The sequence below is a fragment of the Branchiostoma lanceolatum genome, chromosome 19 (assembly GCF_035083965.1).
Source record: "Branchiostoma lanceolatum isolate klBraLanc5 chromosome 19, klBraLanc5.hap2, whole genome shotgun sequence".
Lineage (NCBI taxonomy): Eukaryota > Metazoa > Chordata > Leptocardii > Amphioxiformes > Branchiostomatidae > Branchiostoma > Branchiostoma lanceolatum.
Genome location: NC_089740.1, coordinates 10,272,743 through 10,291,097, shown reverse-complemented (window position 1 = coordinate 10,291,097; position 18,355 = coordinate 10,272,743). Strand labels below are relative to the sequence as shown.

Below are 18,355 nucleotides of genomic sequence, written 5' to 3'. Positions count from 1 at the left end.
GCACATTCATTCGTGACTGTTTTGTGTGATGAGTGTGTGCATGTGTGTGCGTGCGTGTGTGCGAGTTTGTGTGTGTGTGTGCGTGTGTGTTTTGTGTGTGATGTTGAAATTGATTATTGATTAGTACTAACCTTTCTTTGTTAGAAATTGGCACGTAGAATATTAGCATTCTAGGAATTCTTAAATCGCTAACCTTGTATGTTAACAGAGATAAGTAAAGACTCGAGAAACAACACTCACATCATGCAGGATCACTTTAAATATCTACCTCCGTGAAAACTGGGGTATTGCTTTCCGTGTGTCTGTTTGTATTGGTGTAAGATTTGCAACTTTTATTTTTGTGTGTGTCTGTGTTCACATATGCTATGCACGTTGGAGACACTGTATGCTGACTCTTTGGTGTAGAATAAATTTGTATCCGGAATTGCTATGTCTTTGTTTCAGTTCTTTTAAAGGTTACAAAAAGGTTGTTATAGTATTTGTATTTTAATCTATTATTTAACCATTATCAAAAATGTTGCCAATTTTTCATTTGACACTGTTATCAGCAATTTTGAACGAACTTTTCAATGTTGATCAAACAGTATATAGTTAATAAACTGGAGTTTGAGAGTACGATGGATTCCAGGCTAGCAAGAAAGTCCAAAAACAAGCAAATGTGTTATTTTGTTGCCTATTACAGTTTTACAGTTTTAAACAATGAGGTTTCAATTTGTTTTCCTAACCCACATTTGTTTTCTTCGACACACTTTTCCCACAAATGTGACATTTCTACCTTCACTACAAAAGACGGTAGTGGGCATGCGCAAACTAAATTCTAGGCATCTGTAACAGCTGAGTGGTGGAAAAGGCATAAAGGTCATGAAATCAAGATGACCCTTAACATGTTCAGGTTAGCGCTGGTGGTGGGTACATGGTCTTTGTTTGTTTGTTTGTTTGTACTTGTTTGTATTACATTGTCAATATTTTTCGCTTGCTAACCACGTTGTTAGCAAGCAAAACGATTGAGGCAGCGGTTACCACAGAGGCTGGTACACAGGCTAGAAAAGCGACATCTAGCACTATTAACTCCAACTCCAACTTCCGTTTCTCAGCCAAGAAATTGGACATCGAGTGACGTGAGAGAAGGCACGAGCTTGTAATGTCCCGAATTTGGCCAAGCACACCGGGTCACCCCTACCCTTCTCGAGAAGTGTGTTGGTTTCCTTCACGCGTAGAGGTTTGTCGCCTGAGGTTCCCCTGGCATACACAGGACCGAAGGCTGAAATGACCCCTCGAAGGACGATAACAGCCAAGACCACAGGTGGACTGTTTCTTCGTGTTCAGTTGCCAAGACGTTAACGACATTTAGATCCCTCTTTGGCAGAACCCAGGCTTCGTGGGAATTCCTCCACTACCTCGTTAAGGGTACATAGCAACGGGTCACACTGGATTATCAGTGATAAGGGTGGGGATATAATACAGCATTGTGAAGTCTGGCACACACATACATCAAGTCTCAATGCAGCCAGCTGTCTTGGATAAGAGCTTGGCGTGCTCATGAAAGTCTAATCTGGGCTTCATTATTAACACTCACTATAAACCTGCCGGGGTTCAACGGTGATCTCCAAGCAGATGCAGGGTGTAGCGTGGAATACCTAGTTACAAAGCCAGCAGACAACAGATCGAAAGATCACGGGTTCGACTCTTGGTATTCGGCACTTTACACGACTTTCCTCACTCCACCCAGGTGTAAAAATGTGTACCTGACTTCGGTTGGGGAGGTAAAGGTGGTGGAAGGAGAGGGCTGGGCTCCGTCTTCCAATACCCTGCCCTAGGCACAGTACTAGTACTAGCGGATAGCATTCCACTGTCCCTATGGTCTCAAGGGCCATGGGACTATCTGTAGTGTCCTGATCGCTGTTTTCTTTAAACGAGTTTTATCTATTTCTTGAAATTTACCACATTTGTGGAAAGGCTGATAATAAGTTGATATGACATGTAGGTGACTATCACCATTTCAAGATGTCAACCCAGAATTGACCAGATTGTAAGGTTTTGCTCATACCAGGATGGGCCGCTTCCATCCGAGATGACGACCCTAACCGAAGCTAGGTACTCATTTTCAGCTGAGTCGAGTGAGAAAATAGGTGTAAAATGCCCTACCCAACGGCACAACAATGGGGCCTGTCTGGGATTCGAACCAAGAACCTTCAGATTCAGCAACACTAGCCTTAGTCAGCAACCCTAACCACAATACCAAATCTCCATCCTGTTCTATGCGTGATTAAGAAAAGCTAAGGGATAGGGAGAGAAAACACGGACGGATAGAAAGATATCTCTGAAATTTAAACACACACTGAGCATGACGCTACTTCTGCTTGGAGATTAGTTCAACACATTGTCAGAATGCCCTTTGAGTCTTTAACACTCGTCTCAACCACTTGTCATTTTATTTTCAAAAGGGCTACAATAACACCGTGGAGGTTCCATTTTTTCCACACAGTACGAAAATGAAAAATGTCAGCACGTTTTTCAAGCAGCGCACCTTTTTGACTGTTTGTCGGCACGTCTAGAGGTGCACTAGTAGAAAAACGTACTAAAATGTTGCAAAACATGGAGAAAACACTAAGACTATGCCGGATCCTTACGTCTGCTTGGAGATTATGACCTCATAGCATGAGAATGAATAGGGTCGGTCGAGCCGGTCAAACAACTATCGTCCATAATCAGATAATACACAGAAGTGTCATCAGCATGAATAATGCACTGTAAATCCTCAAGCTAAAAGAGCAAACCATCTTTTCTTTCATTAAACCTTACCATTTTCATTCTTCAAAATAATTACCTTAAACCCTGACTTCTTTCTTCCACGTTGGTAAGAATGCTTCACTACAATTGAGGATGGCCAAAGAAGAAGTTGTTGGTAGTAACTTTACGAAATCGTTGGACAACATAAACAGTACCCCCTACCCGAAAGGTGAGTATTGACAGGTTCACCCGGCTTGTTGGCTAAACAAGACGCTGTTCCACCGCTTACACCTCCGCACGCACTGTTGCCCCCGTCAAAGACCTAGGGGACGCCCCTCTCAAACTACGACGTTTTCCACATTTGCCGATTACAAGACAACATGGCCTTTCAAACTATCTACTACCTCGTGACTCTAACTCTTCTCGTCTGCACGGTAAGCTTTCAATCTATTATTCCGTATGATAAGCAACGAATGAGATTTTGTGAAGCATATGCATGACAGAATGTTGTCTCGTAGTGGTCTTTTCTTTGGCGCAGACTAGGCAAAAACCAAAAACATTATCGTATGCTCTTAAAATCGTTAGAATACTGTACAAGGCGTTTTACGCGTACACATACTAATTCTTGAAATTGTATAGTACAAAACATGGTAGAATAGCCACTTCGAGAAGAAACGAACACCTTTTTTTTTGGTTTGCAAATCTTTTTGTTGTTGTGATGACGTCAATGTAGCTGTGTTTTGAACAAATGGAAATTTCCTTTGAGGCCTTTAAACTATGGTCTTATAATCATATAGATAGAATTAAATGTATTGCGAACATAGGCAAAGATACACATACAATAAAAGATACACATACAATAAAATATGTAACTAGGAAAACACTAGTACTTGGAGGTTTTTTTAATCAAATCTTGAAGTCTGTATATGTATATATCCATATGTCTGTCAAAAGTGGATGTTTGCCACCTGTCGATGTCACAACCTAGTGTGAAGAATTAAAGCTGTTCAGCGGAAATTATATCCTCCATGTATCGACATGGGGCGAACCTTGGGTAACCCTGTCGTGAGAGGTTCAGGGCTGTTTCAGGAAGATACGGAAGGGGCTGGTCTGCAGTTTCAAACCATATACGATATTTACGTTTCACATCGCACACATTCATCCCAATTTACAACATTAACAACGCACGATGTATATGATATTTGGATCCGAGTCAACAAGTGAATGTTTATCTTTTACTTCGTGAAAAACATATACTTTACTCTAACGAGATTCTATTAGATTAGAAGTACGGGTGTCCATGGCGTTAATAAATATGACCTTCATTGCTTGTGTTGGATAGTTACGTGTTAGACAGAAACCGCTGACAGAATGCCAAACTTTGGCTTCTAGTCTCAACTCCATCCCACCCTTCAATTTGGATTTGTTCTGAAATATATTTGGCCATTCAGTTGATTTGTTTGACTACTTTTTGTCGTGGTTCGAAATGCTAATGTTGAATCCAGACACCCGACTTCCAAAACGCCCCTAGGCAGTACGTCATCACAATGTGACAACCGGAAATAAAGGAAGACAGTCAGGAAATACGTCATTAAATCATAAGGTGGGCGTAAAGCGTCGACAGTAATTTATGAACTGTTTTTATCTCAACAACTTTAACGCCCTTGAAGTAAAAAACTAGTATTTTGTACTGTAAGTGTATGGACTTATCCGTGAATAGTTTCAACAGTTTCTTTTTACACAATCAATACCGATTACCTGCTAATGGTATAGGCTTAATGCTACCTCAGGGCAATACTAACTGGTTCTACTTCCCTCTGTCAGCTACAATATGCAAATAACGTTAATACCTACTGTAACCAAGCAGAGGTTAAACCACGGCTTGATTTAGACGTCTTTGTTTAGGCATTTTTATCGGGTTTTCTATTTCATCTCTTCTTTTTTTTTCCTAAAACCGCCTAAAACACATTAAAAACTAGCCGGAGCCGAACCTCTACTTGGAGAGTAGTTTATACCCTGTTTGGATTCATGTCAAGTAGTAGTAGTCCACTGTTTTCTGCTGCTGCAGCTGTCCGGGGGTTTCTCTCCCCTCCCCGCGGGTTGCGAGGCGGTTACAGGGCGGCGAGCGGTCACAGGAGGCTTGATTGAATTCAGGCTATAGTAGAAGCATCCTGCAGTTGAAATCAGTCTTCCTTCAATCTTTACCACTTAGTCCGATTCGTCGCGAGCTTCCTTAGCTCCCGTATCTATGGATGAACATGTCAGGAGTTAAACGCGTAGGCTAAAAACGTGCGTTTAAAATGAGTATGTACTGTGCGACCTTGACATGAGTGGTTTATCACCTTGACATCAGTGGTCGAATGTCGGCCATGTTGACGCCATGCGGTCTGCCCCACTGGCGATGTTCCACCTTATCTAACCCTGTCAGCTGCTTCAAGTTAAGGGGATGGACAAGATGATCTCTTGGCGTGAAACGAGACATGCCTGTATCAAAGCCAAGGCCTATAGAGACCTTGGCAGTGGACAGATAGTAAACTTGAAGCAATGGGGGGGGGGGGGGGGGGGGGGGATCTCCAAGCAGATGTTTGGGTAGAATCATTTTGTAAAGTTTTGAGCTTTAATCCAGCACAACAAAGCTAAAGGAACTCTCCATGAATTTTCGGTCGGCACTCCAACCTTCTTCAGATGTTTGTTGGAGTGCCGACCGAAAATTCCTGGGAAGCTCCTTTGTCGTGTTGGATACTTGATGTTATGCACAGATGTCAATGTAATGGACGAAGTACTAGTATGTAATCATGTCGCCTTGTGTTTTAAAAAGAGAGAAGAAGCCACTCACCTAGATATACAGTAGGACATTTAGTACAGTGCTTAGTATTGTACTAGACGTGAACGTTAACGTTATTCTTATTAATCTATTCTATCAATTACCCCATGTATGGCCCCCTGTGGCCTCCAGTGCATTTATCCCTCTGGAGAATGAACATGGAATAAAGATTATTATTATTAAAGCTCACAATATGTACTCTACCAACAGTTACACCGAGATGATTTCATGCGAGCATTTACATTTGTTTCCTCAGTGTGCAGCACAGGATGAAGATGAAGACAAGGACGCCAAGATCAAAGACCTTCAAGGACAACTTGACCTCCTGAAGGCCAGGGTGGAAATGGTGGAGGAGATCATTCGAGGTACTTCGTTCTTTTATTTCTTCGTTCCTTTCCCCGGGCCCCCTCAATTATCACCTCGTAGTAAGAACCGAAGGTTACGTGAATGGTACGGGAAACAGCATCTCTTCTAAGTCAGAAACATCACGATTGAGACAAGCTCCACTCAATGAGAGAACTCGATACACCTACACTATAGTGTAAAAGTGTTTTTACGTTCGCGGTTTTCGCAGTGACCTCGAGCTCATCACCGCGAACATAAAACCACAGCGAAAATTTTGTTCTGTTTTCTGCATTCCTATCCCCTTGTTTCAACCGCGAAGTTAAAACCACCTCGAACGCCCCACTTTTTCCCTGCCGCGAACATATACAGTTTTACAGTACTTTAAGTAGATTTCGCTATCTAGGACATGACTGTGGTCTCATTCCAGCGTATGTACCATACGGGAATTCATGGCTATTTCATGGTCTTAATATATATGTGGCGTTTGCTCCGTTCTTGTAAAACCAGTGACAAATTGATCGAAAGAAACTGTATATTTTTCCACAGATGCAGGCCTCCACATGCCTGATTCTAAGCCACATACTGCGACAGAAGCACCCAAGGTGAACAGGACATCTCCCTGCCAGTGTCAGTCCGGGGACCCCGGTCCCATGGGACACCAGGGGTGGCCGGGGATACGGGGACAACCTGGCATGATGGGGCCCAGAGGTAAGGACACCGCGATGCTTGGCAAACGATGCCATAGCGGCAACAGTGACCAAGCTAAGGAGTTTCAGACCTCCTTGGCCAAACTAAACCCTAGACGAAAATTTAGACTTCCAGAATATAGATTAGTGGATTAATGCGGTTAACTCTAACTTGAAAACACGTTTAGTACTTCGTCGTTCTGCTTCTGTGTAGATTTCGAAATCTTTAACGCCGCCTGGCGGTAACAAACTATACAGCAATCAAAAAGTGTTTTAACGCCTGGCGATGACAAATTATACAACAATCCAAAGGACTTAGTCTTAGTATTGACTAATAGACAACCAAAAAAGCAAGAAAAACAACCTTACATAAAATAGCGTGCCATTTTCATGCTTTGCTCGTATGGCTAAAGTGATATCTTTAAAGTGTAACAATTTGAAAGCAAATTTCTTTTTTTCATAAGTCGCTGGCTTGAGAATCTTCATAAGTTATGTCTTTCTTACAGGTATGAAAGGCGACGCTGGTTCTCCGGGAAGGATAGTTCTGACCGGAGAGCCGGGAGTGAAGGTACCGGACGTTGTGCCCGGCCCGCCCGGGCCACCAGGGCCCCCTGGCCCGCCGGGTCCTCCCGGTCTGCAGGGTCTACCTGGGGTCACAGGCATGAAGGGAGAAGCAGGATTCCCAGGTTTGTGACAGTAGCCTGGATGTCAGACTGTTCCCAGGGCATACACAGGCTTACTTCTCGGCTCTAGGAAATAATACCCCCCTTCGAATGCCACAAGGAAATAATACCCCCCTTCAAATGCCCCCAAGGAAATAATACCCCCCCCCCCCCTTCGAATGCCCCCAAAGGAAATAATATCTCCCTTCGGAAGGTTTATCTCGGGGGAGGGGGAGGGGGGGGGGTGTGTCTGGTGAAAATGTATTTGGGGTATAAACTGAGGGGCTGGTCTTGTATTTGTAGGTCTTGGAAACAGTCTGACACCCAGGCTTGTGACTGAATCAAATATGTTAACGTTATGTGTTAAAAGGGAAAGCATTCCCTGTTTCGTGAGCCGTAGGTAAGCTATCTAGCTATCTGAAATTCCCCTAATTCGTTTCAAAAGCCTTTTGATCTTCTAGTTCTGTAATTTGTATCAATGTGGATAAAGGACAAAATCTACCTACCTATGTATTGATATGTGATAATCTTTGTATTGTAAATATAGGACAGTGCACAAGAAACTGTAGGACAGTACACAAGAAACCGTCTAAGTGTTAGAAATTCTACAAAAGACTGTACAAGTGTAAAGTCTCATCCCATAATATATAGCTTCTTGTAAAGTCGATTTATTTCTTTGAATTACTGTTGAGTATCAGATTGTATACCTCACTTCATTTCAGTTGTTTTCTAGTCAAGTTAAGCTAGACATTTATGATCTATCCCGTCCATATTCTAACAGGTGAGTCCGCCACCATCCTCCGCGACGGCACCGCCGACGACTGCAGCCTGTGCCCGACCGGACCGAAAGGCGACCGCGGCCCGAGGGGAGAGATCGGTTACCCCGGGTTACCGGGTCTCCAGGGCCGCTCAGGCATCCCAGGCTTCCCGGGAGTTCCGGGAATGAAGGGGCTTCCCGGAGACATTGGCGCTAACGGTAGGATCTTGAGTTTCCGTTTTATAAGCCATCTCACAGTTCCTATAAATGCGCATGTGCAGTCGTGATTCAATGTAGTCAAGGTCAAAGGTAAAGTGCCTCTGTTATAAACAATTCTTTGTCTAGACATGCATGATCCCCACTGTTACACATGTACATGTGGATATTTGTTTACTTCGGAGGGGCCTTGATCTCTGACCTAATCCATAATCCTTTGTGTCACTGTATAGCCATCTTAGTTTGCCTTTCGCAAGCTATTCCTCAAGTGTTTTGGGGGAAAACAGTACAACACAAGATCAGCACAACCGTTGATGAATCATCGTGATTATCCTCCTCATGTTGAAAAGTTAAAATCGTCCAGACTCCAGAACAGTAACGCATAAAGGACTCTCTCCAAGAAACACAGCATCTTTATACAAAACATGTGAAATTTCCAAATATTATGACTACGAAAGAAACAAAAATCATGTAAATTCTCCATATACAGTGAGAATCTCACACAGGGAGTCTTTTACAAACGGCAAAGGCAAACGCAGTCTAATATCAAAGACGGACCTGGCAGTCATGTAAGCATGCCCCTTTCCCCATTGATTACCATCTTCCAGGAAGAGTCGTAACATCTGTGCTTGTTTCCAGGAACCTGCGACGCTTCCACTTGCGGAGAGGGGGACAAGAAAGAGCGCGGGAAAAACAGGAACCGCGGCGAGCGCAGGAAGGGCAGGAGGGGGAAGGGGCGCAAGCGCAAGACTGAGAAGGAGAATGCTGAGAAAAGTGGCAGTTTCACCCCCGCACCCACTCCTGTCCCTACCCCTACTCCCCCTCCGTCTTAAATGGTATGAGCCGAGTACTAGCAACTAAGTGACGGAAAGAGGACAACATAGTTTGGGGGAGGGTCAAATACGGTACTACATTGTACTAGATTAAGATTGAACTACAATATCGATATGCAAATACAAATATGCTCTTCAGAGAAAACTGTTCAACGCAAAAGATTCTAACTCACCGATTTCAGACAAATTCTTTAGTCTTCCTTAAGATACTAGTAACTGGGGACCCACATATTCAGCACACTTCACTTAATACTATCCGTATTACTAATAGTATAAAATATAAGATGTTTTTTTGTCCAACTTATGTATAGATGAACATCATGGAAGAGTTAGGACAAAATGCACTACAACCTCCTTATACATGGTCATTCCTTTAGGTTCCTAGTCCGTCCTTAGACATTTTAGAAGATCTTTAATTTCCCAAGGCTTTTACAGTTTTCATTTTTATCTGTACTTCATTGAACTTTTGTTTATCATAATCGCATGCGGCCACAGGGTGACAGTGATAATTCCCTTATAGATCTTTTCTATCATCATTTTTGTATAGAATATACCATCTGTTTAACTCCTCTCAATATTGGAGTTCTTTTGGCAACCAAAATCATTCCTTTTCATTCAGGTGCTACATAATACGTGTGATTTGCATTAAGATCAATAGGTGTTGAATGTCACTTGCTTTAGTATCTATGTGAAAGGTCATTGTGGTTTATAACGTTGTTGTAGCTTTTATCCATGGGTATCTGAAAAACAGGTCACAATCTAGACCTGAGATATATTCACCTAGCCAAACAAGAAACTAAATACTACTGACACTTGCACAGAATAAATCTATTGTATGCAATATAACGTTACAAGACATTGTGGGGAGAGGTATATGTGATGAAGAACTGCCATGATGTAATACGACGAATGTACACTTATCAATCAAATAAACAATAGCTAATGGTGCCAATGACTACTGTGCGTGACTTTATGTGACTATTGAGCTCGGTCACAGTGTTATTATATTTGACAAAATAAAATGTTTGAGGCCTTAGGGGCACTGTGTCTAGGGAATGGTATTGGAAGGCAGAGCCCAACACTATCCTTCCCACACCTTTTAATACATCACCAAATTAAGTCAGTCATGCACCATATTGCATGAACTTTCTCAGTCAGAAACAGGTACCAATCAGCTAGATCGAGGGTAATGATCTCATCTTTCAACCTCTGCTTGGAGAGTAGGAACAACTGGGTTATTGGCTCAACAGGCGCCGCATTGGAATAGTGAGGAAGATAGAAATTGGCACCGGCTAGCATATGCATGTGCAGAGAATAGCATTCATCCGCGTACTTTTTGTATAAACTTAGTGTAGGTAGCCGAAAGATGGAAAACAGGAACTGTACTACATGTACACAGAACTTGAAAAAGACGTAGATAATCTTCTAGCCACGACAGCTAGGTGGAAACTGTGCTGAATAGTAGAGAAATACGTCAGTTTAGAGACTGCATGGCTTGGACTACGTTATTTGGCGGTCGGCGTCTATAAATTTGCGCCTGGATACTGGTACTGTCTACTACTTTGCGCTGGCTGCAGTTTACATGGCCACCGCTAAGCGTCATACAAAAGAGGGCGTGAAAAAGAGCAATCTGGCAAATTCTAGATCATTTTCACATATTTCGTAGATCGTATCCTGAACAAAAAAATATAACATTTTTTTACAACACTACCTTTTTTGTGTGCCCCGTTCTAACTATTGAAGCCTTGAACCTTCTCACTTTTGTGGCGCTTAACTACGCAAATCCCCATAGGAGACGTACTACGTTCTCCTACCTTAAAGGTAGAGGACTGAGTTATCTTATTTGTGGGACTCGCTTGAATGATTTACATAAATATGCACAACTCCACATATCCATTATTTACAAACAGTAACATTAACAGCGTGTGAAAACTACCTGCAAGCGCTAATTGCTTGAATCGCACTTAAATGCCATAAGTTTCGGCCAAACAATTACATGTAACATTGGCTCCATGTTTACTACTGGAGGAATGACCTTCCTTTCGCCACGAAAATAAGGTTTCACTGACTTGATTTTTACCGACATCATATCTGGACTCAAAACGTTGACTGATGCTCGCGTCCGAAAAAAAGAAAATGGGCAATGAAGATTTTGGAATCTACGTGATCACGAAAGTTATAAAAATCGAACACACAGAAATTGCAGGTGTGACAAAAAATAACTGGTGTGACCATTAAAAAATCACTGGTCTTTCAGGAGGTTCTTTGCCTGCTTGACATAATCGCTGATTGTGTGGTAAACGTTGTTCTTTGTATACAATTTTACGATTTACGGCATTGTCGCAAACCTTTACGTGTAGTTCCAATGGAGAGCAGGATTTCCTTTGTTGCTGGTGAAAGCTGTCGAAAATCGATGCAGGCTAGATGTCATCCATAGAATTAGGTCAGCCTGGCCTAAACCACCGTGGAAACAGAATGGGGCACAGCTGCGAAGCCTTTTCAGACTTGTGAAAAGCCTGATTTGTTCGCTAATGAGTTTCATCTTTCACTCTTCGCGTGTCAAGCAGATCCAAGCAGATGTAGCAGTTGGGCTTGATTTGAGGGTCGAGTGGCCTTTCTGTCTGTCTGTCTGTCCGTCTCTCTCTCTCTCTCCAAGCGGATACGCGGCGCCCCCCCCCCCCCCCAAAAAAAAATTGAAAAAAAAATCGCTGCGGGAAAAGGACTGCAACGGAGGCTACGTTTTTGTTCCGTTTCTTCCTTTTCTTCTTCTTCCGTTAAGAAAGGTCCCTGATCTGGACGAGACAGCTGTCACCATGGTTTTAATCGAAAAGTAGCAGACATCCTGTGGTGATCGATTACATAATGTAGCAAGTGGCAGGACAGAGCTGGAGGGGCTGGTCAATGACTAATGCCTCACCATTAGCTTAGCACAATACATATGAATATATTTGAGTGAGGACAAACAGAGCAGTAGTTTGTTAGGTTAGACCATGTAAAGGTTAGCATTACGTATTTGTCTGTCTATGGTAGCTTTTTATTCCACCTTCCTCTAATAAAGACAACGCGCAGCAGCAGAAATGGGCGTTGAAACGTAGAAAAGGCCACAAAAGTTCTACAAAACAAGCCCGACCGGTACATTAGCTTGGATATCAAGTCGAGAGCACTGTGGGAGACTGCTCTTTACCGTAGGGTCTATTTAGGTTCTATGGGGACCATTGTTTTCTAAGGGGCACTTGGCATTCATGAATATAGATGGAGTCCCGTGGGCCACAAAGAAAGAGGCCAAACAGATGGTGGAGTGGACAGCATTACGTTCACTAAATCTGACCGTCTGTTTTCACATTTTCTGGCCGTCCTATGCAAAACAGGCCAGAAGATTGTCAGAAAGCTTGACGATTTGCACCCCGCATCTGCTTGAAGATCATAGTTCGCGATCGCAATGTATTCTCCAAGCAGAGGTTTTGGTCGGGGTGAAGTAGTGACCGGGTTTTTTTTACGTTGGCCTCCCGTTACGGGAGGCCAACGTAAAAAAAACCCGGCCACTACTTCACCCCGACCAAAACCTCTGCTTGGAGAATACATTGCGATGTACTCTGACTTTGTGCATGCCAGGAGTGGCCTTTCAATTATTGAACTGACCTGTCAATGTATCACGACAGAATAACCGAACTTTGTCCCTAAGTGTCCCTATCATGTCTATCATGTGAATGAAACGAATGGAACTTTGTCGCTTGTCCCTATCACGTGAGTTGAGTTTATTGAGATACCCTTAAGCCCCTTTAGTTAAACCAAGGAGGTTTAATCTTGATTAAACCTCCTTGGTTAAACGCACATGAATGGCGAAGAGCTCGAATTCAAGAACGTCAGACCAAAGCCGCTATTGAGAGGGCCAATTTTGTAACGTTTTCTAACCGTCCCTTTCTCAGCAAACAGTTAGAAAACGTTAGGGCCTTCCCTCCAAATATCTGCTCGAAGATTTTTAAAAAATACATACGTAATTCCTGCCTCTACTGGGTCATACCATAATTGATGGGGATACAGAATGGCCATCTCTTTAGCACTCAAATACCGACAAAATGCTTATCTGTGAGTCACTGATTTCGTAGACATATAGTATTTATTATACAATACACTAATGTACTTTATACGTATGTTGTAAAATCCTATGATATCATAGAAATAGTTCTAAACCCTCCCCAAAGAAGATGGTTTCATCCACAGGGGCACCAGGGGAATACTCCATCCTGGGGTTTGCCAGACACTGACAGGACGTATGCAAATTACTTCCTTATACGGTAACACGGGGAACCCAGGGGGTGCACAGTTGGGGTTGGGAATCTCGTGTTGCCCTTGTTCGAGCTGTCAAAAAATCGCGGTGAGGCCGGGAGAAAGGGTGAACGCACATGTGTATGTACTGTACTGTGTGTAACAGGGATGCATATGTAACGGTACAAACGGGTTTCTCAGGCGGTTTCCCTAGAATGATTCGGCGCCGGTCGACAGTCCATGTGCCGTCTAAGGTAGGTCTCAGATATGTTCTCATCTTATCGAAAATGTGTGATTCAGTATGCTTCCTGCGATGCCCCCCTCCCCCTTTCATCCGGTATATTTCTATGCCTAACCCTAGAGATGTCTGGAATGATATTAGATTCATGTCGGCTGCGTTCATGAATATAAGATGATAAGCTTATCGCAGATTTATAGCCGAGTGGTAATAAATTACAAATATATGAAATATGGAGATAATAAGATGGTGAAATATGTATCAGCTGCTTTTTTATACATTCTCAAACCAACCCCAACCAATCTGTCTACAAAAATATTTAAATTGAAAATCGAATCCCTTCACTTGCCCCAGGACACCGGTACTATTACACACTCTGAAACGTTGCTTAAGTGCCTATTCAAGTGGCCTGCGAGCGTGTATTTAAGCGTTTCATCCGCATAACGTTTTTTCTGAACACGATCGCCGGCCATATTAATAAAATCATTAATTTATAAGCATTTATATGAAGTTCCATGGACCTTTGTTCTTTTATTTTTAACGAATTGTTTCTCCGGAATATTCTTTCTGCTATTTTTTATTTATTTCTAGTTGCGAGCAGTAACGTTAACGTTACCGAAATAACCTTCTTCATGTATCAATGATCAAATGACATTACAGTGTACCGTGTGCGAATTTGTTTATTTGTGACAAATAACTTATTTACTTGTCTAACTCGGTTTTGTACATCAGATATTCCCATTACATATTTCTGTTATATGTATTGAATGATATTTTTGCTCATTGGTGACGTTAGTTATATAAGCCCTTGAGTGTGTACTGTATTGTTGAAATATTGCAATCAAAAAGAAGTGTATAACGGAAACCGAAACAGTGACCCCCCCCCCCCCTCGTCACATCCCTTCCGCCTAAAACAATTGTTCTTCCCGCAAACGTTTATAGAATGAAACTCTTTATTTTCCTATACAATAAGCCTTATAGAAGCCTTTTTATGTTGATAAATCGTTATAATGACATCTTGGATATGCAACGACTGGGTGTGACATGTCGTTTGGGTTTGATGTAACATTAAACCTGCCCTCGACGCTTGCCTGCGAAGCTGGTGTATTTCGCCGAAGGGCCAGTGTACAAGCACGTTCTCATTCAAAGAATACAACGGACACCAAAAAGCCTACAACTAATCGATCAATGACTTGATAGATCATTCAATTAAGTGTATTGTATTAAATTCTAATATGTAAGATTTATTGTCATATAGATAAGAGAGCAAAATGAATTATTTAGAAATTATGGACTCTGGAAAATTTGTGTAGAACGGTCGTAGTTCACTTCCTTTTCATGCAACTAAAACGAACGTATATTTTCCAGGTTAAGACCTAGTATGGTTTTCTGGCAGTCAATGTGCCAAGTTGTTGCTAAATGTTTGAATTTTTGACCTCCATAAATATATCATGTAACATAATATTTCGCTGCCACACTCAAACATGTTTCATACGCCCCCCTCCCAACTGCTATTAATTACACGGTATTTACAGTCATCGTAAAAACATATCTTTGTACTAACGTGTTTTATTCTGAACTTTACTGTCTGGACGCCCCTGAATATTATTTCAGGCGAGTTGTGTCAGTGGTATCAACAGCCGTCTCTGTATCAGTATGTGACCTCTATATTTGCTAGCAGGACGCAACCACATTTACTGGAGGGGGGAATTCTGGTATTTCCCAAGAAGAGAAATCGGTAGTACTCACTGCTGTAGCGTTACCTTCTTCTGAGCGGTACCCGTTTTCTTACAGCCGATTCCTGTCAGAAAACGGGTACCTACAAGGAAAAAAGGAATGGCCCCCCTTTGAAATCCAGAAATAGTTGTAGATGCTCCCCAGATGTTTTGAAGATTAGATAAATAGATAAACAACAAGAAGAAGGTAACGATCTCCTCTTTCAGCCTCTACTCGGAGAGTTGGGGAGGAGTACACGTCAAATGGATATTTTTCTAGCCCTCCCGTATCATTGTCGGAATATACACCCTACACCTAAAAACGGCTAAAACTTTGTACTCTTAAAGTTTAACACGTCTAAACATATCTACACTTTACGGATAACAACGTCAAAGCATATGTTTATCTTGAGGGTTAGAACGTCTAAACAGTCCTCGATTTTGTAGAGGATAAGCGACGCGACATGGCATGAGTGGATGAGGATGTGAGTAAAATTCGCGGAATTCCCAGTGGCTGAATCATGATGGCCATGGGTGGAGTTGTGATTTGTAGGTCAAATGTGTCCACTTCAGTAGTATTTCAATAGTAGCAGGGCTATTGGGCTATTTGGGTTACTTACAACATGTACAATGTGCTTTTTTTCTGATTTCTAACTGTACTCGGTTTGTAGCTTGTGTTCCATCAGAAAAATAAGAAATTGTAAGCTCCGAAAAGGACCTACTAATGGGGCTAACAAAATATAGCAGCTACTGTGTTATTCGTGTAGATGGCTTAGTCCGTACAGTGGTAATTTCTCTGAAAAAAGTAGCAAATTTTCCGAGAAAAATCTCACATTTTTTAGTTGTTTAAACAAGAATGCGTGATTGTCCCTCCATTTTTTAATGGTTCGACCCGACGTATTCAGGCCGCCGGTGTTGCGACTTTTTGTAGGTTTTCAACTCGGCGTAACGCCCTACTTCTACCATTGTTACATTTAGGGCAATTTGTCCGAAAGCTAGTTAGCGCAATTATTTCGGAAACCTGACATGCCTTTTTCTGGTAATCCAATCATTTTTAAGTTGGCCCCAATTATTTTCCGACGGTACTGGATCTATTCTTCCCCAGAAATGGTCGCTCTTTTTCGTCTGGGTTTTCTCTGCAAATTTGATTTGTACACAACGCATTCCTCTAGCTGGGGACGATGCATTGTTTCATCCGGGGAGGTGTTTGATGTCGAGGCGATGTGCTACGCAACGTCCGGCGCGACAACATTCGTCTTAGGACGTCGTTCGATTTTGATGCCGTAGAATTTTCAAGCAGGCTGTGACAGAACCAGCCGCCGACAAGGACTTAGACAGACCTTTCCGTAACAACAAGACAGTTAAATTTTGCAGGACACATGCACGACTATCTCAAGAATGCTCTCAGTTTGCGATCGTACGACAATCGTACGACGTACGTGACTGAGCCCCAAATTTCAACCAGACACCTAAGACTGTGACCGCTGAGGAACCAAAAAGTTGACAGATGGCTCAACGAATATCATAGACAAAGAGCGATTTTTAAAAACATTTTGTGTGCTTTGATGTATTGTAAATCATACTTTTCCATATTGCACCATATTCCAGTTATGAAATCAAGGCCCACACAAATCCAATTTTGGTCACTGTACGGTTGCTATGCGATCGCCGTCTAGTGGAAAGTAGGCATGATCTGAAGGAACCCTGCACACGTATCCAGAAGAGTAGGGGTGATCTAGGGTGATCCGGTATTAGTACTTCACGACTTGGCAAAGAACGCTAGCCGTGGCGAAGTCATCATTACACTACCTGCTACAACTACCGAGAAAGCGTTACGCTTCGCCTCAGTCTTTGCCTTTAGGCTTTCTTTACACTGTGTTTGGAAGCACAGAAATAACAGAGGAGCGATTATAAGACACACTCCGCGCCTCTTAAGGGGTTGCCATGACGACCGGTCGAGTGTTGACCCCCTCAGGGGTGGAGAGGGAAGTCTCCAGACAATCAAGCTGAAAGAAGACTCTTCAGTTCTCTCTTTCCTTTTCTTAGACCAAACATCGTAAACGAAGCCAACGCTGATTTGTATGTTGGCGATCATGCCACAGTGGAAGCGCAGAAAGTGCAGCATTACCAGTTTGTCGGAAATATCCTAAATGAATCGCTTTTATGCATTCCCTTGTGATTTGGCAACAACTGGCATGGTTTTCATAAGAGCTGAAAGGGCCTTTGATATGTAAGTATTTGTATACACAGTGTTTGAAATGAGCGATTGATGTATGTGGTAGGGATTCGCGTTTGTCCATTTCAAAATGCGAAAAGACTGGTAAAGGTCTGCAATGTCTCAACGTTTTCCCAAGCGACAGCTAGTCTAATCCAGACTACAGCGACGTCAGTTCAGGGTATATTTGAACTGCAGGAACGGTTCAGTAACGATTATAGTCGGAAGGTGGCAACGGGGAAAATGCTGCAGGGGTTGGGGTGGGGGTGGTAACACAATTGAAACTTCACGAAATGCCGTATGGATTCTTTTTTGCACAGACGAAATAGTTGTGAGAAAGTGTAAATAGTGACGTTGAGTTTTTATTCCGGATTTGGGACTGAGACAAAATAACAATGTTCGGTTCAGCAGCTGCTGCTTTATTAAAGTGTTGCCTTCTCGAACCAAAAACATCTAGATTTATCATTATCATCATGTCTTTTATCATTAGATTCTTTCGTATTTTGCTTAGTGTGCGAAGTCATGTGTCTGCCATTAGTAGTAGTAAAGGCAAGCCTTATCAGTATCACTATCTCTCTATCCCTCCTAAGCTGCAAAGAGTCGAACACTATGACTCCGTGTATGGAGAGCTTCATGCATTAGCCTCAAGCGTCTAACCTCTGCACGTAAGAGAACCCAACACATTTATTGAAAAGAGTACTCTAGGGGTGACCCGGTGTGCTTGGCTGAAAACGCGAGCCGCAGCAAAGCCGCGTTGCGCTACTATACTAGCTATTGTTATTGGTTATTGGGTGGGCCGACTGCTCTCTATTCGCAGCCAAGGGCTGAACTGCGAGGAGATTGCAATTGGCGGGGCTAGATCGCAAGG

General features: G+C 42.5%; 2 protein-coding genes across 2 annotated transcripts in view; both read left to right on the top strand.

Annotated features, from left to right (window-relative positions):
* Positions 1-3,007: 3,007 nt before the first annotated feature.
* On the top strand, positions 3,008-9,180 carry LOC136425385 (collagen alpha-1(XXV) chain-like). The gene is made up of 6 exons (XM_066414236.1): positions 3,008-3,164; positions 5,811-5,919; positions 6,446-6,607; positions 7,092-7,271; positions 8,029-8,223; positions 8,860-9,180. The coding sequence occupies exons 1-6, from the start codon at positions 3,111-3,113 to the stop codon at positions 9,051-9,053; spliced, it is 894 nt and encodes a 297-aa protein (XP_066270333.1). The 5' UTR covers positions 3,008-3,110; the 3' UTR covers positions 9,054-9,180.
* A 4,106-nt stretch (positions 9,181-13,286) lies between these two features.
* Positions 13,287-18,355, top strand: part of LOC136425088 (CMP-N-acetylneuraminate-poly-alpha-2,8-sialyltransferase-like) — a 44,945-nt gene continuing 39,876 nt past the window's right edge. The window contains exon 1 of the mRNA XM_066413864.1: positions 13,287-13,573. The gene's annotated coding sequence lies outside the window, so the exon portion shown is untranslated. The remainder of the gene's footprint in view (positions 13,574-18,355) is intronic.

What these genes read in the sequence shown, in the direction of transcription:
- LOC136425385 (XM_066414236.1), top strand. Translation starts at nt 3,111, where the DNA reads ATGGCCTTTCAAACTATCTACTACCTCGTGACTCTAACTCTTCTCGTC. An exon ending in GGGAGAAGCAGGATTCCCAG is followed by an intron (nt 7,272 to 8,028) that starts GTTTGTGACAGT and finishes ATATTCTAACAG; the next exon opens with GTGAGTCCGCCACCATCCTC. An exon ending in CGGAGACATTGGCGCTAACG is followed by an intron (nt 8,224 to 8,859) that starts GTAGGATCTTGA and finishes GCTTGTTTCCAG; the next exon opens with GAACCTGCGACGCTTCCACT.